Source organism: Dama dama, chromosome 22, assembly GCF_033118175.1.
Source record: "Dama dama isolate Ldn47 chromosome 22, ASM3311817v1, whole genome shotgun sequence".
NCBI lineage: Eukaryota > Metazoa > Chordata > Mammalia > Artiodactyla > Cervidae > Dama > Dama dama.
This window is the reverse complement of record NC_083702.1, coordinates 30625663-30652881: the sequence shown is the minus strand read 5'-3', so window position 1 is coordinate 30652881 and position 27219 is coordinate 30625663. Positions and strand designations below refer to the sequence as shown.

The following is a 27219-nucleotide window of genomic DNA, read 5'->3' as shown; positions in this document are numbered from 1 at the left end:
CTGAAGGTATCACTTTGTTCTTAGAACAAAGGTCTTTGTTTAAAGGAGGCTCGGCACCTACCTCCTTTCCTGCCTTAGTGAATCTGACAGAACCCAGCTCATCATGGGCAGCTCTGGCCACATGGTCACTTGATGTGCCCTGAGCAGTCACTCCATCATTTCCAGCACCTGAGGCTGCAGCCTTGATTCAGAAATCCAGGGGGTTTCTTTTGTGATTCTTATACTGAGGTTTGCCATATTCTTCACACTGTCTTTTCCCCTTCTAGCTATCTTTGTAAATTTCTACTCTTTCCTATATGAGTGCTCAGTTGCTCAGACATGTCCTCTCCTTCAGTCAATGGTTTCCAACTTGAAAAACAGCTCGAGTAGGGTAACTAAATAAGATATTGTAACATTTTATTAGAGATAGCATCTCTCAGCCTCCTGATTATCCACCCTTACTTTTGGTTGTGTAGGTTGAATTATGTCCTTGTTGGTCATCTACCTATCTTGCACCTAGGGTTGTCATGTTCTATTAACCATTCCCATAACTTTCTGTAGGGCTTCCCTAGTAGCTCAGAGGGTAAAGCGTCTGCCTGCAATGCAGGACACCTGGGTTCGATCCCTGAGTTGGGAAGATCCTCTGGAGAAGAAAATGGCAACCCACTCCAGTACCCTTGCCCAGAAAATCCCATGGACGGGGGAGCCCAGTCCATGGGGTCACAAAGAGTCGGACACGACTGAGCGACTTCACTTTCACTTTCTTTCACTTTAACTTTCTGTAGTTCAGATATCGTTGGTTACCACCCCAGCCTTGATGCTCATTGCAATAAGTGTACCTGTTTTGCTTCTGATCTTTAAATGCTACCAGCTGACTTCTGTTATTTTGTGATTTTTATCTTCTTTTCCTCTCTGCTCTCAGAGAACTCTGTTATTTCTCCTGTTTCTTTTTCTTTTCAGCTGTGCTTTGCAGCTTGTGGGATCTTAGATCTCTGACCAAGGATCAAACCTGAGCCTCTGCTGTGAAAGTGTCGAGTCCTAACCACTGGACCTCCAGGGAATTCTGAGAGAGCCCTATTCTTTAATAGTATCCCTTAATGTTAGCACTAGCCTGCAGAGGGCAGCCACCCCTGAGGTTCTCAACAATGCCACCAATGAATTCCATGTTGCTGGGTGAACACAGCGTCCTTTGGACTCTCCTATGAAATACAGATGACTGGTGGGGGTTTTGGCCTTATGTGATATGTCTACTCTAGCCTGCTCACTTTGATCTTTTTGATCCCTTCTCCCATCATCTCCTATGGAAGTTCTGGAATTTCTACTTCACTTGGTGTGTGCTACCAGTTTTCTAAGTTTCCAAGAGACAGTCTAGAGGAATGCTTGCCTAAACTTTGACAAATATTAAACCTTGAAGAAACTTTATATGTAAAGGGTGTGTCATAAAAGGAAGAGAAAAACAGTTATAGATTGTCTTGAAATGTTGGCTATGGGGATTTTTTTTTTTAAAGGCAGAAGAACTCATAGTCTTGCCAAATGATAATTATAAATGTATCAGAAAATTTTCAGGAACAATGTATTTGAAAGCCTTTTGCTTAGTCTGAGAAAATTTCAAACCCTTTGAGGGAACTATTCAAACCCTGACCTTGCCTTTCTGGGTGTTCTTCTATTACAGTTATTTTCACTTCCAACCTTAGTCAACAACCCACATACCTGGCTGTTCTGTGGCCTAGTCCCCTCAAAAACTTACTTCTTATCTGATATCTTCCACTAGAAAATGCATTTCAATATTTTTTTCTTTAACCAGTAATGTTTGATTTGTCTAACTCTCTAACCTTTCAATTAGTCAACTTTTGACCTGTATCATATTACTCATAACACAACATTCCCTGGGGTTTTAATCTGTCACTTCCTTCATTCTTTCTTTCCTCTGTATATTCAAAATAACCTCGTGGCCCATGATTTCAAATCTATACTTACTTGTCTCTTAGATTCATTTACTCTCTCAACCCAATGCTGAATCAAAACAACCAATCCTAAATTCCGAGTGAATACATGCATCTATGTATCTCCCTCTTTTTTTCCTGTCTTTCAAATTGAATATTTCTGGCATAAAAATCATGATGATGTTGATGATCTGTATATTTCATATGATCCAATCTGACTTAGTCTAGGAAGCAATGCTATTTACCAATCTTTTTAATCATTTCCATTTGACTTCCTGTTTTAATATCCATGATGACTATTTTGACTTTTTTCATTCTATTGAGGTCTTCTACCACATCCTTGATGCTCTGCCTCTCTGGTGAGAATGTAGGAGTCATTCTACACATATTCTTTCAACTTCCTCTTACCTCAGAATTTCCTCAGGTTTTAACAACTTTGCTTTCTCTAAGGCACCCCACATATCCTTCCTCATGCCAAGAATATCTACATGAACATATAAAGATTGTACAAATGTGTACCAAGCTCAACAGTAAGTGAGCAAGGGTTAAACAGTACAGCTATTAATTGCTATCTCTGGGCAGAGTGTTTAATTGTAGGAGGAAAAATTATAACAGATTTCACGATTCTACTGAATAGAAAGAGAATGTCTGAGATCCAGTCTAAAATTAGTGTTCTAACAAAAAGCAAATAAGAAAATATAAAAACTTACAAAACAAATGAAAAAAATCCCAAACCAAACCAAACAACACAACATTGTAAATCAACAGCAACCAAAGACAAGTACAGTATAGATTTCCCATTGTTTGAACACAGAGGCAATTAGCCAGAGGCCAAAGGGTGCTCAAAACAGATTATACAGAGTGAAGTAAGCCAGAAAGATAAAGAACATTACAGCATACTAACACATATATATATGGAATTTAGAAAGATGGTAATGATAACCCTATATGCAAAACAGAAAAAGAGACACAAAAGTACAGAACAGACTTTTGGACTCTGTGGGAGAAGGCGAGGGTGGGATGTTTCGAGAGAACAGCATGTATATTATCTATAGTGAAACAGATCACCAGCCCAGGTGGGATGCATGAGACAAGTGCTCGGGCCTGGTGCACTGGGAAGACCCAGAGGAATTGGGTGGAGAGGGAGGTGGGAGGGGGCATCAGGATGGGGAATACATGTAAATCCATGGCTGATTCATGTCAATGTATGACAAAACCCACTGCAATGTTGTGAAGTAATTAGCCTCCAACTAATAAAAATAAATGAAAAACAAAACAAAACAAAAAAACAAAAAACAGATAGGCTTGAGCAAATCACAAGGCAACTGCAAATAGAGACACTTGTCATCCATGGATAATAATTAAAAATGTGGCAAGTACTTTCTAAAAAACTTAATTTATTAATTTATGGCTCTGCTGGGTCTTCATTGCTAAACATGAGTTTCCTCTAGTTGCAGCGAACCGGGACTCCTCTCTAGTTGTAGTGCATGGGCTTCTCATTGCAGTGGCTTCTCTTGTTGTGGAGCATGGGCTCTAGGTGCATGGATTTCAGAGTTGTGGCACATGGGCTCAGCGACTGTGAGGCATGTGGAATCTTCCTGAACCAGGGCTCGAACCCATATCTGTTGTATTGGCAAACAGACTCTCAATCACTAGACCACCAGGGAAGTCCTGGCAAGTACATTATGAAGCTTAATTTTACTTTAAATTATTAAACTAAGAAGGAGCGTGAATTTTTTGGATAAAATTTCCAGGTTCTCTTGTGTCTGATTTCCAGTTAGGCTGTCAATGGGAGGTACTGGAGTGAGACTGGAGTTGTAGAGGGGAAAGAACTTTCTTCTGCTCCTTGCTGCCTGTGTTAACTGGTGCCTCTGGCAGTGTCTGTCTATCCCTGGCAGCTCAGCCTTTTTCCCTTTCTGATATAGTCTCAGGAGTGAGAGACACTTGCCATTAACATAAGTCTCTGGGTTGCCTACTTTCTTCCAAGTTTGGCTTTTTAATTCTTCTGATGCTTATACAACTAATTTCCCATAATTAAATCCTCTATTAAATTACCTGTCATGGGTTCTTTTCTTTTGTCTGTACCTTGACTGATAAAAAGATAGAGATTATCTTCATTGTATGGATGGATTAAGCGACTTGTACAACATCACACAGCTAACTTAAAAACAGTCTTTCAAACCAGTTGTGCTTCATTTCAAAGCCCAAGTAAAATGACTATGCTGTATGCAAAGGATATTCTGAATGAATGTTCAAATAAACAATTTTCATGCATTGCTTATTTTTATTACTTGGCTCAAATTGTCTGCATGATAGCACTAAACAACTATTATTAATATTTAACTGTCTATCTCTCCCTTTAGCTTGTGATACTGCTTAAGAGTAAGCACTTATTGTATTCAACTTTGTACTCTTAGCACCAACTACTGTGATTGGAATGTAGTAGAGCCTTAATAAATATTTGTGGAATGAATGAATAATAATCACTACTGTTTACAGAGTGATTATTCATTCTAGTAAGTCAGTTAGGAGTCTTACATAAATTTTATAACTCAATTTTCATAACAAGCTTGCAAGGTAGGCATAAATATTCCAGCATCATAGATAAGGGAAAATAGACTCAGAGTTTAAACAATTCACAACTAAACTAGAATTAAAGTCTGATTATATCTGGCTGCTTCCGTTTATGTGAATAAACAAATGTGTAAATAATTGGGTTGGAAAAAAAAATCTAAACATATTATTGGATTTACAGTTTTTAGAGGAGCTTCATAAACAGATGAAGTCTTATCTCTATGAGAAAAAGGGTTGGAAAAAAATTTAAACATATTATTGGATTTACAGTTTTTAGAGGAGCTTCATAAACAGATGAAGTCTTATCTCTATGAGAAAAAGGAGTTTAAACAATTCACAACTAAACTAGAATTAAAGTCTGATTATATCTGGCTGCTTCCGTTAATGTGAATTTTTGAATCTAAAACTATGCCTATGAAGGCAAAAGAAAGAGAAATTGGGATAAAAATATGAAAATGAAACAGTTCAAGTTGCTGATGTAAAAAGACATTGGCTACTCCCATAATTATCTAATCATTCTCTAGAGTTACTTGGCATGAAATGTAACACTGATGATATTCACAACCAGCTCCCCTAAAGACGTAGAAGACAGATTTTAGCTTTACTTTTCCAGGTCTTGGTTTATTATCCAATGTGTGTGCATGCTAAGTCACTTCAGTTGTGTCTGACTTTTTGCAACCCCATGGACTGTAGCCTTCCAGGCTCCTCTGTCCTTGGGATTCTCCAGGCAAGAATACTGGAGTGGGTTGCCATGCCCTCCTCCAGGGGATCGTCCCAGCCCAGGGATTTAATCTGCATCTCTGGTGTCTCCTGCTTTGGCACATGGTTTCTTCACCACTAGCACCACCTGGGAAGCCCATATTATCTAGCACTAGACAGTAAAGTAACTGGGTATCCAAAGTAACTGGGGTAGGTATGTCTATTGCTGGACTACTGATGATGGTTTTTACTTATATTTCTGAGTGTTCCATCCCTTGCTTTGCGTAGTAAAATCATATGTGCAAGTCTATGGCCTGATTAAGTTTTTCCCTTAGTGTTAGCAGAGTGATACATTCCTGATACCTCTTCTGAGTTTGCACTTAAAATAATGCCTCTATTTGTAAGGCTGATTTGCAGAATCCATTGTCTTATTCTTTGATTTCTGATGAAAAGGAACTAATAGAAGCAAGATAATTTGGTAGGCATCAAACAAAGAGCTGTTGTTGACTCTCCTTGTGCTTCTTTGGCATGTACTTGCCTGGCTTGGTATTCGCTGATATGATTTCAGCTGATACCACCAGGAGGCCATTCTCTTTTTTGCAGAGCAAGGACCCATTTGAAGATTCTGGAAATAAACAAGTTTTGTAAGATTTTTGCTGGTGTGACCCTGTCTTTTTTCCCAGGGAAAGGATGTTCTCCTAAATCTTCTTCATGTATGTACTATTAGTTTTGTCATGATAAAGTAAAGCTTTTATTATGTTAATTCAATAGTGTAGAATAATATAAAATTAAATGTATGTATTTCCCCAGGTAGTTTGTAACAATAGAAGCTATGTTTGTGTATTTATCATTGGGAAAAGAGCTCAATAAGACCATTTACTTGTTTTATAAAAAATTGTATTCTTTTATGTTTGAGATGCATCATTATGGGCTGGATACCAAGGGGTGTCAAAAACCCCAGAGTGTTGCTGTTTCATGGGTATAGACTTTGAACCACATAAGATGAAAAATTTCTAGAAATCCACTAACCAAACACGTGCTAATTGTTCTGGAGTGAACAATTCCGTAATGTGATTTTACCACAATTAGAACGAAAACAAAAAGAAGACACAAAAGGCAGAGTTGTGACCAGTAGACATGGAAAAAATTCAGCTACGTTCATGCTGCACAATTACTTGATCCCATTTGAATGCTCAGAAGGAGTTAGAGAAATAAACTGATTCTCTACTTAATAAAACTGCCGCAAGGCATTTTCATCAGCAGTGATGATTGATGGGGATTGGGTCAGTGATGCTGCAGTCCTAGGAGCAGAAATCACCATGTGGACAGAGCTGTGATGACAAAAGGGTTCATAAGGCTGGCTCTAGTCTGGTCTTCAGGATATGAAGGAAAAAACATGTGTAGTCTCTGATTTAGGGCCAAAGTGCTCAGCAGTGATGGTGACATTAATTAATTTTGTTAAGTAAGAAGAATAGAACGTATTTATTTATTTCCACTAAAATTTTTCCAAAGTGTCTGAAAAGCTAAAATGTTTTCACTGTATAAGTTGGCAAATTTGGGAAAGTTTAGTGCTAACTGAGGGCTTCTCTGGTGGCTAAGATGGTAAAGAATCTGCCTGGCAATGCAGGAGACATGGGTTTGATCCCCGGATGGGGAAGATCCCCTGGAGAAGGGAATGGCTACCCACTCCAGTATTGTTGCCTGGAGAATTCCACGGACAGAGGAGCCTGGTGGGCTACAGTCCATGAGATCTCAGAGAGTCGGACATGACTGAGGGTTAACACTAGTGCTAATTGAATCACATTTAATTCTTTCCAAATCCTTAGCTTTAAACATTGCATTTTGTCCCAGTTAAGACAATTGTTTAAAAACTTCTTTCAAGGCTGGAAACACATTTTGTAACAAATCCTTGAGGCGTGATGATAAAACCTGCACAGTATCACAGTGTTTATAAGGAAACACAGAATTCCCCAGGGTAGGGATTTTCTCTTACCAACTCCAACTTTTATGCCTCTGCAGCAATATGGGGAAAATGGGCATCTAGAATAGTCATGATTTTAGCCACCAAGATGCAAGAGTACAACTTTGATGCCAAGAGGAAAAGTTCTCTTCCTCTTATTGTTAAGTTGGGTGGTTATATTGAGCTCTAATACTTTGAAATATAAGCAAGCAAGTGTGGGGAAAAAAGGGAAAAAAAGCATAGGAGAGAGGGATTTAGAAATGGATGAGAAGGAAAAAATGAGGGCAGGTAAGAAGTTTATGATAAAACCAGATAAGGACTGTGTGTGCTCAGTCGCTCAGTCTGACTCTTTGAGACCCCTTGGACTATAGCCCGCCAGTCTCCTCTGTCCATGGGATTCTCCAGGCAAGAATACTGGCGTGAGTGGGTTGCCATTTCCTTCTCCAGGATCTTCCCAATCCAGGATAGAGCCTGGGTCTCTTGCATCTCCTGCATTGCATCCACATAGATGAAGACCAAAGAAGAAGAGTTCCCAGTCTTTTGATAAATCATCCCTGTCTATGGGTTTTTCTAAAGCTAGTGTCATGTACTTGCACTGTACTTAAGGTGATTTGGAATTTTATGGGAGGGATTTCAGTGTGAATTCATTTGTATTGTCATTTAGAATTGCTAAGGTTGGTCTCTAATACTTTTCACTTGTGACCTATGAATTTTTTTTACCACTCACATACCAAACATTTTGTATTTGATCACACACTGTCCAGTTCTATTCCAATATGTTTTACTGAAGAGTTTTACCTTTCCCAAGAGAAATATAAGTTCCTTGGGATCTGGGTTCAAGTACCATCCACAGAACCTTATTCTTCTCTAGTGATATATATTTATTGTCTTTAGGGCAACTTATCTGTCCTGTTCACAGCTGGAATCCTATGCTTAACACAATGATTGGCATAGAGTAGGCTTTTGATACATATTTGTTGTTTTCATAAATGAAGGACTAAAGATAATTAAATTCATATATAATTTTTCAGTGGCTATTGCCTTAATGTGTGTAGGGAATTAGATTCAGGTTTTTAAAAATTAAGGCCAGTCTGGATATTGTTAAATGGATATGTTTCAGAAGATTTTAGTCAATTAATCCTGGGGATACTGTTATGATAGCATCTGACAACTTGAAGTAAATTTACTAGAATAAATATTGTCAGAGTGAAATAGTTTGGTTTTGGTACAAAATATTGCCCTGGTTTCAAGAAAGGAAATAGGCAAAATCTTTGACAATGCATTAGTAGAATTTAAAAGACTATGCCATCTTTTAATTTTACATGTAAAAGCATGTATCTATATACTGTGTATATATACTTAGACACACATATATCTGTATTTAATGTATATGTATATGTATAGATCACCACCTTTGTTTGGTCTTCTCCTAGACCTCACTTCTTAACTGGCAGCTGTAAGATTCCTTTCCAGATCAAAGAATTATTTGTTGTTTTTACTTAGGCTATTTCCATGATTAAAATTCCATGTCTCCCCAGGTTTCCTTGAATCAGCAGTGCCCCAGAAAGTGTTTCCCGTCTTGAGACTCCAGGGAAGTCTTGGAATCCAAAGAACTTGAAGAGGGAGCCAAACGAGATTTTTGAGTCTTTATAGGCTTGCTAAACCAGATACTTAGCACACAAATCAAAGTCCGTGTGTTCCGAAAAGCAGCATTTTCATGTAAGTCCAGGGAGCTCATTGTGGTTTTATTTATTTTGGCTAAAGAAGTGAAAAGTTTTGTTTTAACCATGTGATTATTATTTTACAAGGAGAACATAACAAATTATTTTAATCTTTAATCTCACTAAAGAGTAACTGAAATGATTTGATGTAACTTTTTCAATGGAAAACTAACAACTAAATCTTCTCTAAGGTCATTACTTTCTGGATCTGAATCAGAAGCTTCCTAGGTATTTTTGTTACACAATGGATTCTTAATTCTGTTACTCAGATTCACTGTTTTCTTCACAAGAATGATGCTTTATGACTGTCAGTAATTTAATAGATTTTTGTCTTCTTAAAAGACTAGAATTAAGAAATATCAAGATTTAGAACATAAATATCTTGGACTATTCAAAAGAACAACATGGGAGAAACTGAGGAAAGAATGGAAACTCATAGAATAAGATGTCTTTCCAAGTTGAAGGTATGGACTTGCTTTGTGTGGATATATGTATATGTACTGTATTTTCTTTTTAAACCTAGACCTTGTAAAGTTGTTTATATCTTCATGCACTAATCTGAGAGTAACATCATACTACCTGATATATTGATAATTTCTTGCTTTAATGAAATTGGTTTGTAACTGAGAGTGTGTCTAAATAGGATTATTGATTCAGGAAATTTAATCAGAATAGCTTTGAAGGATTTAAATGAGGATCTTAAACATTTTCAAGCACACATAATACAGTACGATTTACTTTCCTGGCTACTGCTGCTAAGTCACTTCAGTCGTGTCTGACTCTGTGAGACCCCATAGACGGCAGCTACCAGGCTCCGCCGTCCCTGGGATTCTCCAGGCAAGAATACTGGAGTGGGTTGCCATTTCCTTCTCCAATGCAAGAAAGTGAAAAGTGAAAGTGAAGTCACTCAATCGTGTTGGACTCGGAGTGACCCCATGGACTGCAGCCTACCAGGCTCCTCAGTCCATGGGATTTTCCAGGCAAGAGTACTGGAGTGGGGTGCCATTGCCTTCTCCGAACTTTCCTGGATCAAAGGCCTATTTAACGTTCACCCTTCTGGTGAGAGAAGTATGGAGCTCTCTCCTGGAAAATGGTACATTGGACAGAAAAGCTTTTTTAATCTCTATTCAGTGATGACTTCACAATGACCCACTAAAACAAATGCTTACTTCAAGCTTTGGCAACATACCAGTCATTCTCTATAAGAAAAATGCTCATTTTGCTAGCTGTTTTGGGTATTCTTAACTATTTCAGAGCAATCCTTTTTGCATAATCATAAAACCATTTTGCCTTCAAGCAAAATTTGAATTTATTTTAAACTAGAAGATCTGGATACTTGTCCTGATTCTACAGCTAGTGCCTGTAAGTGGTTATCAAACTATGACACTGCCACCAATTTTCTTCCTATTGAAAGTTTGTTTTCTCTTTATATGTGTGTAGGAAAAATCTACATATGTACAGGAAAGTTGAGAATCATGATATAGAGCTAGAAAACTACTTTTGCCTGAAATGCTACATTAATTATGTATTTTAAAAATCCCCTTAAATTTTTCCTTAATTCTGATGCCCATCTCCTAAAACCGAGGGTTTAAAAATAAAGCTTGAGGACCAGGCTTCCTAGATTTGTGCTGAGTTCAACTGCTGGTTTGCAATGTGCCCTTGGATAAGTTGCTTCACCTCTTTGTGGTCCAGTTTTCTCCTCTGAAAGAGATAATGGTAATTTACTCTTATCTCATAGAATTTTTTTTTCTTTTTACATGCTCTGAACAATGACTGGAATATTGTAAGCTTTCAATAAATACTAGTTATTATTAATAGCATTTGTGGATAAGAGTCAAGAATTATATATTAACAATTGGCTTTTAATTTTTTGTAATGTTGGAGTTTGGCAGGATTAGATATTGTTCTGAATGTGACAGCCACGTAGTGCAAGTACAAGTTTATCAGGTAAAAGACAGTTGTTTAATAAGTCGAGCATTTGTGGATAAAAGTCAAGAATTATATATTAACATTTGGCTTTTAATTTTTTGTAACGTTGGAGTTTGGCAGGATTAGATATTGATCTGAATGTGACAACCACGTATTGCAAGCACAAGTTTATCAGGTGAAAGACAGTTGCTTCATAAGTCGTCTGGGTTGCTCTGATTCTCTGACCTTAGAAATCTGCTCACTAAGCAAGCATTTTTCGAAAGTAATAAAGGACTCTCTTCAACAAGTTTGCTTCAAAGGCTGGGACATTATTGAAAGCTGATAGGACTAGCTTTATAAATATCAAGGTTATTTTGTACTAGACACGGGTAGGAATAGCCACTAGTTAGACAGCCTACCTAGATGTTTCAGGAAAAGGAAAGTGGGATCATGATTTATCGAGTTTCCTTCCTTAAAATGTTAAATAAAAGAAATTATTCTTTAAAATATGATTTGTACTGTGCTTGGTTGGCTTTGCTTGTTTTTAAATACAAAATCTGAATTATAAAATCATATGAAAGTATTTACAGTGTGCTCTGCAAAGATTTACAAGGAGATGCCAGACATGGTTTTTATAAATGGGATTTATTATAAAAGGATAAATAGCTAGAGATATAACTATGCTATCTAGTCAGTCATATGACAATATGCATTTTGACTTATATTGAACTTGATATTTAAATTTCCCAAGTCTTTTCCACATATATTTATATTCAGATTTCCCCAAATTAATTGGTGAGGTAACTTTTGGCTTAGATATAGTTAATCCTATTGAATTTCATCTATAGTCAGCTTACTTTCAGATCTGACTACTTTTTCAAGATGTTTTTGAATTCTGATTCTGTCATTTATTCAATAAATTGCACTGAGAACCTATTGTCTGTGAGACTGAAGATACAAAGGTAAATAATATAAGGCTCCTATCATTGAGATGCTCGCAGGATAGTGAAATAAGAGGTTATAGGCATCCAAACACATAAGTCAAGTGTACTGTGGGGAATTCCCTGGAAGTTAAGTGGTTAAGACTCTGGCTTCCATTGCAGGGGACTAAGATCTTTGTGCCGTGTGGCATGGCCAATAAAAAAATAAAGTCCCTTAAAAATAATAAAGTGCACTGTGCTGAGGGCTGTAATAGAGGCAGGAACACAGCAGAGTGGGAAGATAAGGAGGATACCTGGGAAGTAGAAAGACAAGGAAGACTACACAATAGAAATAATGGTATAGTGAATTTTAAATATTGAGCATACATTTATCAGATGCACAAAGTGAAGAAAACACTACAAGTGGAGGACCACCTGTAAAAGTCACTGAGATTTAAAGTAGCATGATGAATTAAAAGAACTATAAGTAGAATATTATGCTTGGGTTCAAGGGGCAGGAGATGATAGTGAGATAGAAATGAGGCTTTGTTTGCATGTAAAAAGTAGGGGTTTTTGTTAATTGGAATCCACTGAAAAGTTTTAGGAAGTGGAATCACATGCTAATTATGAATTTTATTCATTAATTGGATGAATAATTATCATGCTCCAAGTTAGTGGTGGTGGCAGGTAGAAGGGAGATTGGAAGTCGAAAAGAGTAGAGGAGACAAAAAAAAAATGATTGCAGTTGTCTAAGCTAAACTGTGTATCAATTTGAGAGATTTCAGCATCTGGGTGGCAGTTAAAGCTATAGAAATATGAGAATTACTAGAAAGAAGATATCAGGCGAAAACTAGAGGGTATGAGACAAATGCCTGAAGAAGTTGGCCAAAGAAGAGATGACTGAATACAGAGTCTAGCAGGTAGGCAGAGACATAAATATGCATTGGGAGAGGAAATTTTAGGAAGGAAAGAGAGATTGATGATGCTAAATGACTCTGAGACATCAAGTTAGCTGAGGACCGAGAAATGTCTGTTGGAATGGGAAATCAGGAAGTTGTTAATGACCTTTTACAGAGTAGCTTCAGGAGGAGCTAGATTGTAGTAGACTGAAGGGCGAGGGGAAGGTTTGTGTAGGCAATGAATCTAGACTGTTCTTCCAAACAGCTTGATAGTACCTGCACCAGGGCAGAAAGAAGATTTTTTAGGACAGAAATATCTTGCATATATTTCTAAGTTAGTAGAGAGGGAAGTAGTAAAGAGTATGAGGTTGAAAATAGAGGAGGGGGTTAGTAATTGATGAATTAGGATTTCAGCAATGGAAAGAATGGGTTCCAGAGCATGGGTGGAGAGATTTTCTTATATAAGGGGAGGGATCCATCCTTTTAAAAGTGGAAGGAAAATTAGAGTGGCAGGGAGAGGTAAATTTGAAGGTGAAGATGCTGAGACCATTTTCTGATCAAGAGGAGCACATGGCTGAGTTCGAGCCCTCCCTCTTGAAAGGAGTGTGTAAATTATGGGGTTGGTTCAAGATTGAGAACTTGGAGGGGTAAGGATTTTAGTGTATGAGTGTACTAGCTGGACAGTGAATTGAATGGTCTTTCAGGATGGAAGTGTCATCAGGAAATACTTTTAAGGAGGTCAAGGAAAAAGCCCCGTGGTATAAGATTGGAGACCACCATTCAGGTTGACATAAACCTATTTATCCATAATTTGTTGATTTTGAAGCAGTAATTAATCTACCTAACTTATGATTACCCAGTATACAATGCTCCTTTTTCAAATCCCTTTCTAAGATCTAAATCTTTTCCCTTCTGATTTAGTAAAACTATCAAAATGTTAACCTTTCATATTTAACCATTCTTGTTCCTACTGATCACAATGATTCTATCTGTTAAGTTGTCCTTGATTTTTGTTATGGATTATGTCAGCCTGACAGCTGTCTGAAGTTATACTAATACATAGGAAATGTGATTCAATATGTGGAATATTGTATTCATATTTGTTTATCTTAGAAAGTATCTGTTCAGTTTAGAAATATTTCTGTTATTGTTCATAATTAAAATATTGCTTTAAATAAATTAACTGGCAGTAAATAGCAAATACTGCTGTATACATTGCATATAGCTTTGCATAAAGGAGAACTTAAGCAAATTTGCTACAGAAATAATGCCTTTGTGTAATGTTACATTCTTTTAAAAAAATTAACATGCATGTATTCTTTTGTTCTACGATAGCATTTAATGCTGAAAATCTATTTAAATCATTTGCTATGTCTTATTTAGAATGATAACTTGTTTCTATGTATGTATAAGACATTTCCATAAAATAATGAGGCTACCAATGACCTACAAAATTCAATATATCACTAATCAATTAGTTCAACTTTGAATTTTTAAAGTGAGAACATAGCATAGAAAACAAGAAGAGTTCACTTTAAAAGGTTCTCTCAAACATAAGAGTTACTTGAACTGGAAACAACCAGTATTTTGGTAGAAGATATTTTATCAACAAGTGGCAAATATACAATTTAAAAATAAAATTTTCATGTTTTCTTGTACTTTTTTTCTTCCTAGATGTTTCTGTTGGCAATAACATGTGCATTTGTATCCAAAACACTATCCGGATCTTATATGAATACCATGCTCACACAAATAGAAAGACAATTCAACATCCCAACATCTCTAGTTGGATTTATTAATGGAAGTTTTGAGATTGGTAATGAATTGTTTTTGCATTGCTTCTTTGTATGTATTGTCTATGGAGCTAGTCTGAATTTTACTTTCCTTATTTTCTGCTTTACGTCATTCAATCTGACTGCATGTATTTTCTAAAGTGGCTTAAATAACCTGGCTCACTTTGGAATATATTTAGAAAGAATTCATTTAAATATTATCCCCAAATAACACTTAAACATTGCCACATATCCAATCACAGGGCTTTTTATTCTAATGGTTAAATTTTAAAAAATCTAACAGTCTTTTGGTCAGCTAGCATGAGCAGCAGAGTGTTTAGAGTACTAATATTTAATCTATCATTTAATGACATTTAGGGCTTTATCTTCATGTTTAGAAGATATCAAGGGGAAAAAGGGAATTCATTTTTTTTTTAAAGCAAATATTTTTCTTCTCCTGTTGTTTCTGGGAAGTTGACAATTCTCTTTTCTAAGTGGAAAGAAGAAACTGTTTTCGTGTCTCACTGACTTTATTTTAGAAACAGCCTGTAGGGAAGCATAAAGTCTATTCTTGGGCTCTGATATTTGTGGCTGATTGCGAAGATGTGAGGCCAGAGAGAAAGAATGAGGAAGGGAAAGATTTCTCCTGTGAACAAAGTGGCAGGGAACTACAAATGCTACTCCTGTAGTTTTAGAGTAGATTTTACTTCCTTTAAGAGGAAAGTTGCCTTTAATACTTTTAATCAGTATCTGACAGAAAAGTTAGAATTGGAGAGAGGCAAAACTGAAACCAGTGATGCTTGATCTTGTCTCCTAGTCTTCTGTCCAGTCAGACCTCATTCAGCATCACACATGTGACAGATCCTGGCCGCGGAGCCAGAAGTCACTCCTTCTATAGGCCCTTTGAAAACCCAGCTCACAGTCTAATGAAGGGCATAGATGCAAAATAATTTAATTGAATGCAGTAAGTTTGGTGACATAGGTATATGACAATTCCTATAGGAACACAGAGAAGGGACACAACCTCCCTTAAGGAAGATAGGCTCTTGACGTAAAGGTTTTCCAGATGAAGAAACAGGGTTGATAAGTTTGAAGAGAATTCCCGTAGAAGAAGAAGCATAAGGATGAAGCAGTATAGTAGCTCATGTGTGGAGCAACATTAAGCCCAATATTATCAACTGGCCAAGCTTCAGGTGGGAATTACTAGATTATAAATCTGGAGAAATGGGCAGGAGTGAGAAATAAGCTACTGGAGAGCTTTGTATGCTCACTACAAAACTTATCTTTTATCCTCTAGGTAACAGAGAGTCACTAAGAAATTGGCCAGGGTTATTAATATTTCTGTGTCAAGGACCTTTTTGGCAATCTGATGCCAAATGTTCTCAGAATAATGTTTTAATTGAATAAATTAAAAATTACAAGAGTACAAAGGAAGCCAATTATATTGAAATAAAATTATCAAAATATTAAAAGTAAAATATATTTGCATTTTTTACCAACACATTAGATAACAATATCTACACCAGTTTTGAAGTAATCATCAGTGTCAATAATATTTTGAGGCATCTGCATCAACTGTAATGTCATATGCAAATACCTGTAGCTTCTGTTGGTGATAGTTGGTGACAAAATTGTACATGCTTCCAATACTACTGTAGTTTGCATCTGCTTTCATTGTCAAAGGAAATACTAATGTTTAGTTAATTTAGTGAAAATAAAGATGCAATTTTATTTTTCTCACTCAAGTTCATGGAACACCTGATTTCTATTCATGGACTATTTCAGGGTTTATAGATTGTAGGTCAAGAACCTCTGTTGAAACACATTGTAAAACAGAGCCCTCCTTCATGGCAGGAGTTGTGTTTTAATCACTTATTATTTTGTGCACCTCTAGCACCAGTCCCAGTATTTGAGATATTTATTATACAATGAATGCTAGATAGTTAATGATTGGGTGAGGCTGTTAATTCAGACTTTGTTGATAATTATTGAAATATTCATTTCTCACATCAATTTTTTTTCTAGGAAATCTTTTGTTGATTATATTCGTGAGTTATTTTGGACCAAAACTGCATAGACCAATAATGATTGGTGTTGGATGTGTGGTTATGGGCCTAGGGTGTTTCTTACAATCACTACCTCACTTCCTCATGGGCCGGTAAGTATTGCAGCTTGCGACGATTTTTTAGGTGCAATTTTCAGCTGCAGGAAATAAGCTTGGATTTCCTTTCTAGGAATAATGCTTCCTAAAGGCACAGAGAACTGTCATAAGAACTGCAAGAAGAACTGTAGGTGCAGATTCTGTCCTACTTGCCTCTTCTATGCTCTTGGCTGTCTGACTTCCATTTAACATGTCAATTTATGAAACAGAGATTTGGGACAGAGTTGAGTCTGATGAAGATTCTTTTTTTAATTTTAATTTTTTAAAATTATCAAACTATGATAACACATTTATCGGAGACTTGGAAAATACAGAATGAGGTTACTATATATTACAATTATTTTTTTAAGTAGATAAATTGAGATTTTTGTTGGAGTTTCAATATCAAAGTCTCAAAAATTAATAGAATGAATATACAGAGAAGTAGAAGGATATAGTGAACCAATTCAACATAATTAAATTTATACAATTTTCACACAATCAGTTCAGTTCAGTCACTCAGTCGGGTCCGACTCTTTGCGACCCCATGAATCGCAGCATGCCAGGCCTTCCTGTCCATCACCAACTCCCAGAGTTTACTCAAACTCATGCCCATCAAGTCAGTGATGCCATCCAGCCATCTCATCCTCTGTCGTCCCCTTCTCCTCCTGCCCCCAATCCCTCCCAGCAGCAGGGTCTTTTCCAATGAGTCAACTCTTCGCATAAGGTGGCCAAAGTATTGGAGTTTCAGCTTCAACATCAGTCCTTCCAACGAACACCCAGGACTGATCTCCTTTAGTATGGGCTGGTTGGATCTCCTTGCAGTCCAAGGGACTCTCAAGAGTCTTCTCCAACACCACAGTTCAAAAGCATCAATTCTTCAGTGCTCAGCTTTCTTTGCAGTCCAACTCTCACATCCATACATGACCACTGGAAAAACCATAGCCTTGACTAGATGGACCTTTGTTGGCAAAGTAATGTCTCTGCTTTTTAAAATGCTGTCTAGGTTGGTCATAACTTTCTTTCCAAGGAGTAAGTGTCTTTTAATTTCAAGGCTGCAATCACCATCTGCAGTGATTTTGGAGCCCAGAAAAATAAAGTCTGACACTGTTTCCACACAATAGTAGGAAACAAATTCTATTCAAATTTCCATAGGCTGTAAACTGGGGGACACTGGAATGTAGCCAGAGACATCAAACAAGGTGCAAAAATTTCATGGCCTCAGATCACACAGTCTGTTCCCTTATTGTGGAATAATGTTAGAAATTGATGAAATTTCTTGGGACCTGGAAAAATTTTCGATTACTCCTTACCAGGGACAATTTTTTTTCCCAGTAATTTCTGTTTAATTATAAGTTATTCTGTATAGTTATAGTTTTTGTTTAATTATAGGTCACCAAGAGATAGACTAGTCTTCAGGTTGATTTTTTTTTTTTTTCAGGTTGATTTTTATTTTAACTTTTACCACATTAATGAGTACAAAGTTGCAAAAAGTAAAATTATTTTGAAAAAGTGTTGTCCTCCACTCCTTCAACATTGCTCATGTTACTGCTCCTCAGAGGTGGCCACTCCCACCTCGTTTTGCTCTTTTGCTCTTTGCGTCTATATTTCTAAGTAAATGTTTATCCTTTTAGTTTTTGATACTTTAGTGTTATGTAATAAACATATTGCCTTCCTACTGTAAAATCATAGTCACTATTCCTGTGACTATGTAAATATTTTTTATATTTCAGCTGAACCATGCTATTTTTCCTTTTTTATATCACTTTTAATTTTTCCTAGATTAAATAATTGCCTCATTTTATGTATATTAAAAAATATTAATTGATTTATTTTTGGTTGCATCAGGTCTTAGTTGCAGTGCATGGGTTCAGTAGTTGTGGCCCATGGGCTTAGTTGCCTTGCAGCATGTGGGATCTTAGTTCCCTGACCAGGGATTGAACCTGTGTCCCCTGCATTAGAAGGTGGAATCTTAACCACTGGACCAACAGGGAAATCCCCCTCATTCTATATTTGATTCGTTTTCATTTCCCTTGAATCATCACCAAATTCTCTACCAGTAGGGTGATGTCTTCTGAATATACTCAGACACATCAGAGGGTCTCATTTTTGCCTTTGAGCTGTGTCCCCTGTCACCATTGATTCTCCACCTGCAATCTGAACTAGGAACTCTCCATGTCTGCTGCATGGCTGCTTCCTTGAAATTTTCACTCACTATTCTCCTTGGGAACTTGTTTTGCTTCTTTCTTCCACTCAATTACTTACTTCCTGGGTATCATATCTCCCACTTTCCTTTTCATTCTTACTCTTTGTGGAAAACATTATCTAATAAGTTGCTGAGAAAGTGTAAGGGATGTAACAATTTTAAGACCTTGGACATCTGAAAGTATTCCTATTTTCCTTTCATACCTGGTTGACAGTTTACCTGGTATAAAATCCTGGTTTGAGCTTTTCTCCCTAGGGATGTTGAAAACATCATTTTCAATGTTTTTCTCGAGAATCCTGTACCATTTTAAACCCTGTGACCAGTTTCTTCTCTCTGGAGTTATTGGGATTTTCCTTTAAACTCCAGAGTTTGAATTCATGGTAATTGCCTTGGTATAAGTGTTTTTCCTTTATTGTTATAGGTGCCTTCAATCTGGACATATATAAAAATTATTTGCATTATTTCTTGGATAACATCCCCTCCCCCCACTTTCATTCCCCTATGGAATGGTGTGTGTGCTCGGTTGTGTCTGACTCTGCGACCCCACGGACTGCAGCCCACCAGGCTCCTCCGTCCATGGGATTTTCCAGGCAAAAATACAAGAGTAGATCACCATTTCCTTCTCCAGGGGATCTTCCTGACCCAGGGATTCCAACCCAGGTCTCCTGCCTGACAGGCAGATTCTTTACCAACTGAGGAATGGCGACCGACTCCAGTATTCTTGCAACACAGCTGAGCACACGTGCTCTGGAACTTCCACTCCTCCACTTCTCTTTATAAAACGTCCATTCATTCCTGAATATTGTTACACTCTGAGTTAACCTACAGTTTTCTCATCTTTTCTCTCCAATTTTCTATCTCTTTGTCTTCTCATTACTTTCAGGGGAGATTTCTTTTGTCTTCTAAACCTTTGAATGCATTTCTAACTTTTGTTCTCATATTTTAAAATTTCAAGGTATTGTGTGTTGTTCTTTGAAGGTATCTTTTTAAGAAACATCTTGCTCTTATTTTAAGCATGCAATGTCTTTTTCCATCTACATTTTCTTCATCTGTCTTCTTGTCTCTGTCTCCTTCAAGAGTACAGTTTTTTATTTGCTTTGTCTCTGTTCTTATGTTACAGGTCTCCATACACCTGGTGGTCCTTGGTTAGCTACTCATACTTAAGAAACAGGGATAACAACAACAAACTAACCGGAAGTTCTGTGTCCATGTGTACCACGTGGTGGTGGGAGGACTGCTTCACAGCACAGGGACTAGATGGTTCAGAGCTGGCTCAGAACTGCCCATAACCTGTCAGTTAATCTAGGCAGGGGTTCTCCGGTCTGCTGTCTGAGACATGGTGCAACTTGGCTACCAGCCAGGTGCGAGTGGGAGTCTCACTCTTCAGTACATAGATTCTTCTTTTACTTAATATCCCTAGTTTTTAGTGTGGCCTCTTATACGACTTAAGGACTAAATAATAACCACAAGCTATCCTCAAAGTGCCTGTTCGGACTGTCTGCAGTCAAAGGCCATTTTTTTGGGGCTGGTGGACAATGCCTATAAAGGTTTAACTGCTCTTTATACACATTTTAAATCAGTCCTCTGATTTTGGGGATCATATCCACTCCCACCTTGATCTGGTATCCTGCCTGAAATTTCTAAGGATGCGTGGCTCATGTTTGGTTGCTCCCCTGCAGGAACTTCCTCAGGCCTGTGCTTCTCATATTTTTTAGTTCAGTGACCACCCACTTATTGATTTTCCTATTTTCCAAATCTTATCTTCTTGTCAAAATTTCAAATTTTCTTTCTTCTTGTCAATCTTCCATTCTCTTTACCTTTGTGACATTACATTTCCTTTGCCATTTTATAATCCATCAGCTGTTATTTTGCTGAAGTTTTTGGGATGAACAGACTTGGGATGAATTATTTTGATGAGTTTCATGGATCAGATAAATGAAGATGATATGACATCTTCTCAGGCATTTCTGAAGGGATCAAGAGTTTTCAGGCAAAAAGTTTTTATCATCCTTTTATTTTCTGTCCTGTCCAAGACAACATCAAGTAATATTCAGCTATTATTTACATTTCTTTCTACCCTCTGCTAAAGGTGTTAGTTTTTTGTCAGAAGCTGGCATGTCTCATGGGATCATGGGTGTCGTGACAAAAGCCTTTGTCCACAGTTCACAGCCAAGCTCTGTGGCCATGACTGGACAATTGTTCTAAGGGGAAGGTATATTGACCTTTTTTATTATGTTCAATAGCATAGAAACTAGACTTATCAGTACTTCCTAGTATAAAATTCTTTAGCTTATTTGTTATTCAGAAGGGCAAGTCTATTTATATATTTATTTTGGCTTTTTCTTATCTAGTAGAAATATAGAAACTAATCCAGCAAAAAATTCTAACAAAGAGAGACTTAGCTGGAGATATTTTCTTCCATTATTGCAGCTTATCATTTACTTTCAGAGAAAAGGCATGGGGATCTTGACATATACACACTATGATATTTAAAATAGATAACTAATAAGAACTTGATGTATGGCACAGGGAAATCTACTCAATGCTCCATAAGGACTGATAAGGGAAAAGAATCTAAAAAAGACTGGATATATGTATCAGTCTCAGTTCAGTCACTCAGCAGTGTCCAACTCTCTGCTGCCCCATGAACCACAGCACGCCAGGCCTCCCTGTCCATCACCAACTCCTGGAGTCCACCCAAACCCATGTCCACTGAGTCGGTATGCCAACCAACCAACTCGTCCTCTGTTGTCCCCTTCTCCTACTGCCCTCAATCATTCCCATTGTCAGGGTATTTTCAAATGAGTCAGCTCTTCGCATTAGGTGGCCAAAGTATTGGAGTTTCAGCTTCAGCGTCAGTCCTTCCAATGAACACCCAGGACTGATTTCTTTAGGATGGACCGGTTGGATCTCCTTGCAGTCCAAGGGACTCTCAAGAGTCTTCTTCAACACCACAGTTCAAAAGCATCAATTCTTTGGCACTCAGCTTTCTTTATAGTCCAACTCTCACATCCATACATGACTACTGGAAAAATGATAGACTTGACTAGATGGATCTTTGTTGGCAAAGTAATGTCTCTGCTTTTTAACATGCTGTCTAGGTTGGTCATACCTTTTCTTCTAAGGAGTAAGTGTCTTTTAATTTCAAGGCTGCAATCACCATCTGCAGTGATTTGGGAGCCCAGAAAGATGAAGTCAGCCACTGTTTCCACTGTTTCCCCATCTATTTCCCATGAAGTGATGGGACTGGATACCATGGTCTTAAGTTTTCTGAATGTTGAGCTTTAAGCCAATGTTTTCACTCTCCTCTTACACTTTCATCAAGAGGCTCTTTAGTTCTTCTTCACTTTCTGCAATAAGGGTGGTGTCATCTGCATATCTGAGGTTAATGATATTTCTCCCAGCAATCTTGATTCCAGCTTGTGCTTCTTCCAGCCCAGCGTTTCTCATGATGTACTCTGCATATAAGTTAAATAAACACGGTGACAACATACAGCCTTGATGTACTCCTTTTCCTATTTGGAACCAGTCTGTTGTTCTATGTCCAGTTCTAACTGTTGCTTCCTGACCTGCATAGAGGTTTCTTAAGAGGCAGGTCAGATAGTCTGGCATTCCCATCTCTTGAGGAATTTTCCACAGTTTGTTGTGATCCACACATCCAAAGGCTTTGGCATAGTTAATAAAGCAGAAATAGATGATTTTTTGGAACTCTCTTGCTTTTTCGATGATCCAGCAGTTGTTGGCAATTTGATCTCTGGTTCCTCTGCCTTTTCTAAAACCACCTTGAACATCTGGAAGCTCACGGTTCACGTACTGTTGAATCCTGGCTTGGAGAATTTTAAGCATCGCTTTACTAGAGTGTAAGATGAGTGCAATTGTGTGGTAGTTTGAGCATTCTTTGGGATTGCCTTTCTTTGGGATTGGAATGAAAACTGACTTTTTCCAGTCCTGTGGCCACTGCTGAGTTTTCCAAATTTGCTGGCATATTGAGTGCAGCACTTTCACAGAATCATCTTTCAGGATTTGATAGTTCAACTGGAATTCCATCACTTCCACTAGCTTTGTTCATAGTGATGCTTCCTAAGGCCCACTTGACTTCATATTCCAGGCTGTCTATCTCGAGGTGAGTGATCACACCATCATGATTATCTGGGTCATGGGGATCTTTTTTGTACAGTTCTTCTGTGTATTCTTGCCACCTCTTCTTAATATCTTCTGCTTCTGTTAGGTCCATACCATTTCTGTCCTTTATTGAGCCCATCTTTGCCTGAAATATTCCCTTGGTATCTCTAATTTTCTTGGAGAGATTTCTAGTCTTTCCCATTATATTGTTTTCCTCTATTTCTTTGCATTGATCACTGAGGAAGGCTTTCTTATCTCTCCTTGCTATTCTTTGGAACTCTGCATTCAAATGGATATATCTTTCCTTTTCTCCTTTGCTTTTTGCTTCCCTTCTTTTCACAGCTATTTGTAAGACCTTCTCAGACAGCCATTTTGATTTTTTGCATTTCTTTTTCTTGGGGATGATCTTGATTCCTGTCTCCTGTACAATGTCATGAACCTCCACCCATAGTTCTCAGGCACTCTGTTTATCAGATCTAGTCCCTTAAATCTATTTCTCACTTCCACTGTATAATCATAAGGGGTTTGATTTAGGTCATACCTGAATGGTCTAGTGGTTTTCTCCACTTTCTTCAATTTCAGTCTGAATTTGGCAATAAGGAGTTCATGATCTGAGCCACAGTCAGCTCCTGGTCTTGTTTTTGCTGACTGTATAGAGCTTCTCCATCTTTGGCTGCAAAGAATATAATCAATCTGATTTTGGTGTCGACCATCTGGTGATGTCCATGTTTAGAGTCTTCTCTTGTGTTGGTGAAGAGGGTGTTTGCTATGACCAGTGCATTCTCTTGGCAGAACTCTACTAGCCTTTGCCCTGTTTCATTCTGTACTCCAAGGCCAAATTTGCCTGTTATTCCATGTGTTTCTTGACTTCCTACTTTTGCATTCCAGTCCCCTATAATGAAAAGGACATCCTTTTTGAGTGTTAGTTCTAGAAGGTCTTGTAGGTCTTCATAGAACTGTTCAACTTCAGCTTCTTCAGTGTCACTGGTCGGGGCATAGACTTGAATTACCGTGATATTGAATGGTTTGCCTTGGAAACGAACAGAGATCATTCTGTTGTTTATGAGATTGCATCCAAGTACTGCATTTCAGACTCTTTTGTTGGTTATGATGGCTACACCATTTCTTCTAAGGGATTCCTGCCCACAGTAGTAGATATATGTGTATGTGTGACTGATTCATCTTGCTGTACAACAGAAACTAACATAACATTATAAATCAACTATACTCCAAGAAAAATTAATTAAAAAATAATTTAGTTTTTGAGAAAGGGCCTAGGATTCTTGTGGTAATTTGCCTATGGTACATAAGATATACGTTCACGATCTATTAACCATTATGTGCTTATGAGAAGAGAAAATGTCATTACACTGCACTGTCACAGTGTTTGAATATCCAAAGGTCTTTCATTATGATGGGCAAATGTGTTGTTTTTCTTGGAACTTGGTGAATGCATGAAAAGATTATTGTTTGAATTCTCAGAAAGTGGGAATATGTATTTTATGAGCAAACCTTAGAGAAAACAACGTGGGAGACTTGTTTCATTATGTTGTTCCTCTCCCCCCACAAGCCTTTATTTTCCTAATTATACTTTGTAGAGTCTATTATTTTTCTTAGTTTTTGTTCCTTATCCCACAGTAATATTTCCAGGGAATGATCACCTAAAAAAATCACAAAAGGTTGATGTTAGGTAATCTAAAGTGTAGAGATGCAGATAATCAAAAGCTAACTGTGAGTGAATCGCACATTTACAAGAGTGGCAAGTTCTTTTTGACAACATCAATCCAGGATGACTAGGTGTCAAAGGTAAAAGGACACCTCATTTCCTGGGTTTGGATGTTGTCTCTTAAATGAAGCGTGAACATCTTCACAATGCTCACATTGTCCTCATCGACTCCATAACACAAGCATGTTTTGTGTTCATACAGATATGAATATGAATCTACAGTTTCAATTTCCGGCAATTTGTCCTCAAACAGTTTCTTGTGTATGGAAAATGGAACCCAGATTTTCAAACCAACAGAAGACCCATCAGGTTATAAATTTCATTACTTTGGTTAATTTGTAACTGAACACTTTCTATGGAGGGGCTTTGAATGAGTTATTGGATTTGGTTAAGTAAGGTAAATGAACAAAAAGTTATTTCCCTCCAGGATTTTTGAGAGGATCACAGAGAATAGGAATGGAGAACAGAGAATGTTAGTCCTCTTATATTTGCATATACTTACTAAGCCTGTCTTGTCTATTCTTTAAAATGGTTATTTAAAAAAAAGTCAGGGACTTCCCTGGTAATCTAGTGGCTAAGACTGCATTCCCAATGCAGGGGCCCTGGGTTCAATCCCTGGTCAGGGAGCTAGATCCCATATACCACAACTAAGGGTTCGCATGCTGCAACTAAAAAGATCCCACCTGCCACAACTAAGAACTGTTGCAGCCAAATAAATAAACAGATATTAAAAAAAAAAAAGTCAAATATACCCTCCCAAGGGCCGCTGTAGAGTTAATTCCATTGTGGAAAGCATCTTAGAAGGATAGGTTTATACTGACGATTTGGTCTATACAATTTTCTAAATAGGAAACAGAGGTAGAAAGAAAAATCTTAAGATTTGTGTTATATTATTGGCCACCTTATGCAAAGAACTGACTCACTGAAAAGGACCCTGATGCTGAGAAAGATTGAGGGAAGGAGGAGAAGGGGATGATAGAGGATGAGATGGTTGGATGGCATCACTGACTCAATGGACATGAGTTTGAGCAAACTCCAGGTGATAGTGAAGGGACAGGAAAGCCTGATGTGCTGCAGTCCATGGGGTCACAAAGAGTCAGACATGACTGAGCGACTGAATAACAAACAATTGATATTCTATAGCAAAGAGGTGACCCTACAGACTTGCCTCAGACCAGAACTTCTTTTCCTCTGATGGGGACATTTTCATGCTGGATTCATATTAGTGAAAGTTATGGTGGTCCCCTAGGTTGGAAATTTCACTACCAGCATGGAATAAGAGGGAAGCAAAATAGTTTATTTTTCTTTAAATTTTCATTGATGTATACTTGATTTAAAATGTTGTGTTAGTTTCAGATGTACAGCAGAGTGAATGTTATACATACACATATATCCATTCTTTTTTAGATTCTTTTCCCATATAGGCCATTATTAAGTATTGAGTAGAGTTTCCTGTGCTATTATCTAGTGGGTCCTTATTCAAGATAGTTCAAAGGAGTTTAAGAATAGCTGTCTCAGAAACTCTAAGCTAAAGGAACCCCCTGGGGAAACAAAGGGAAACAGTGACATCAGCAGTAGCCTGTGTTCCCCTTCAGCTGGTTTTTACCAAAGAATGATTCAGGTCCTATTTCCTATTTTTCTTCATGTGCTTTGTAGTAGATAAACAAAGCCTTCCCAATATGGTGTGCCTCCAGGAGAGTGTGTTGATTCCTCGATTCCTTGGTATATTCATTTTTGCCTCAGAGGAAACCTAGAGTTTGCTTAATACCTATAGACATAAACCTTTATGCTCGTCAAAGATAAAATATGAATACCAAGAAATGGAGATTATGATTTTCTGGACTGGACATGCCTGACAGATAGCCTCACAAGAAATTTCAAGATCCAGCTATGTTCAGGACCCTCACTTCTGCAGGTGGCACAGTTTACTAATCATTGGGAAAATGCAAATCAAAAACCACAATGAGATACCATCTTACACCTGCCAGAATAAAGTGAGTGAAGTCACTCAGTCGCGTCTGACTCTTTGTGACTCCATGGACTGTAGCCCACCAGACTTCTCCATCCATGGGGTTTTCCAGGCAAGAATACTGGAGTGTGTTGCCATTTCCTTCTCCAGGGGATCTTCCCTACCCAGGGGTCAAACCCAAGTCTCCTGCATTGAAGGCAGACGCTTTACCCTCTGAGCCACCAGGGAAGTCCCTACACCTGCCAGAATAGCTGTCCTCAAAAAGATGACAAGTAACAAATGTTGGTGATGATATGGAGAAAAGGGAACTCTTGTAGGCCCCTGATGGGAATGTAAATTTGTGTAGCCACTATGAAAAACAGTATGGAAGTCCCCCAGAAGATTAAAAATAGAGCTAACATATTGTTGTTCAGTTGCTATGTCGTGTTTGAGTCTTTGTGACCCCACGGACTACAGCCTGCCAGGCTCTTCTGTCCATGGGATTTCCCAGGCAAGAATACTGGAGTGGGTAGCAATTTCCTGAGGATTCAGCAATTCTACTCCTGTATATATATAAGAAAAATATTAATTCATAGAGATACAGGCATCTCAATGTTCACAGTTACATTATTTACAATAGCCGAGATATGGAAGCAAGCTAAGTATCCATCAACAGATGAATGAATAAAGAAGATGTGGTGT

General features: G+C 37.7%; 1 protein-coding gene across 3 annotated transcripts in view; it reads left to right on the top strand.

The window, feature by feature from the left end:
- The first annotated feature begins 8753 nt into the window (after positions 1–8753).
- The window catches only part of SLCO1A2 (solute carrier organic anion transporter family member 1A2), a 51028-nt gene continuing 32562 nt past the window's right edge, over positions 8754–27219 (top strand). Inside the window, exons 1-5 of one of the 3 annotated variants that reach the window (XM_061124133.1) lie at positions 8754–8874; positions 9219–9340; positions 14278–14419; positions 16401–16533; positions 24772–24878. In XM_061124133.1, coding sequence (XP_060980116.1) covers positions 9281–9340; positions 14278–14419; positions 16401–16533; positions 24772–24878 — 442 coding nt within the window. In that variant the 5' untranslated portion in view covers positions 8754–8874; positions 9219–9280. Of the gene's footprint in view, positions 8875–9218; positions 9341–14277; positions 14420–16400; positions 16534–24771; positions 24879–27219 lie in introns of those variants that run through there. The other 2 variants (XM_061124134.1, XM_061124135.1) reach the window with 2 other exon arrangements.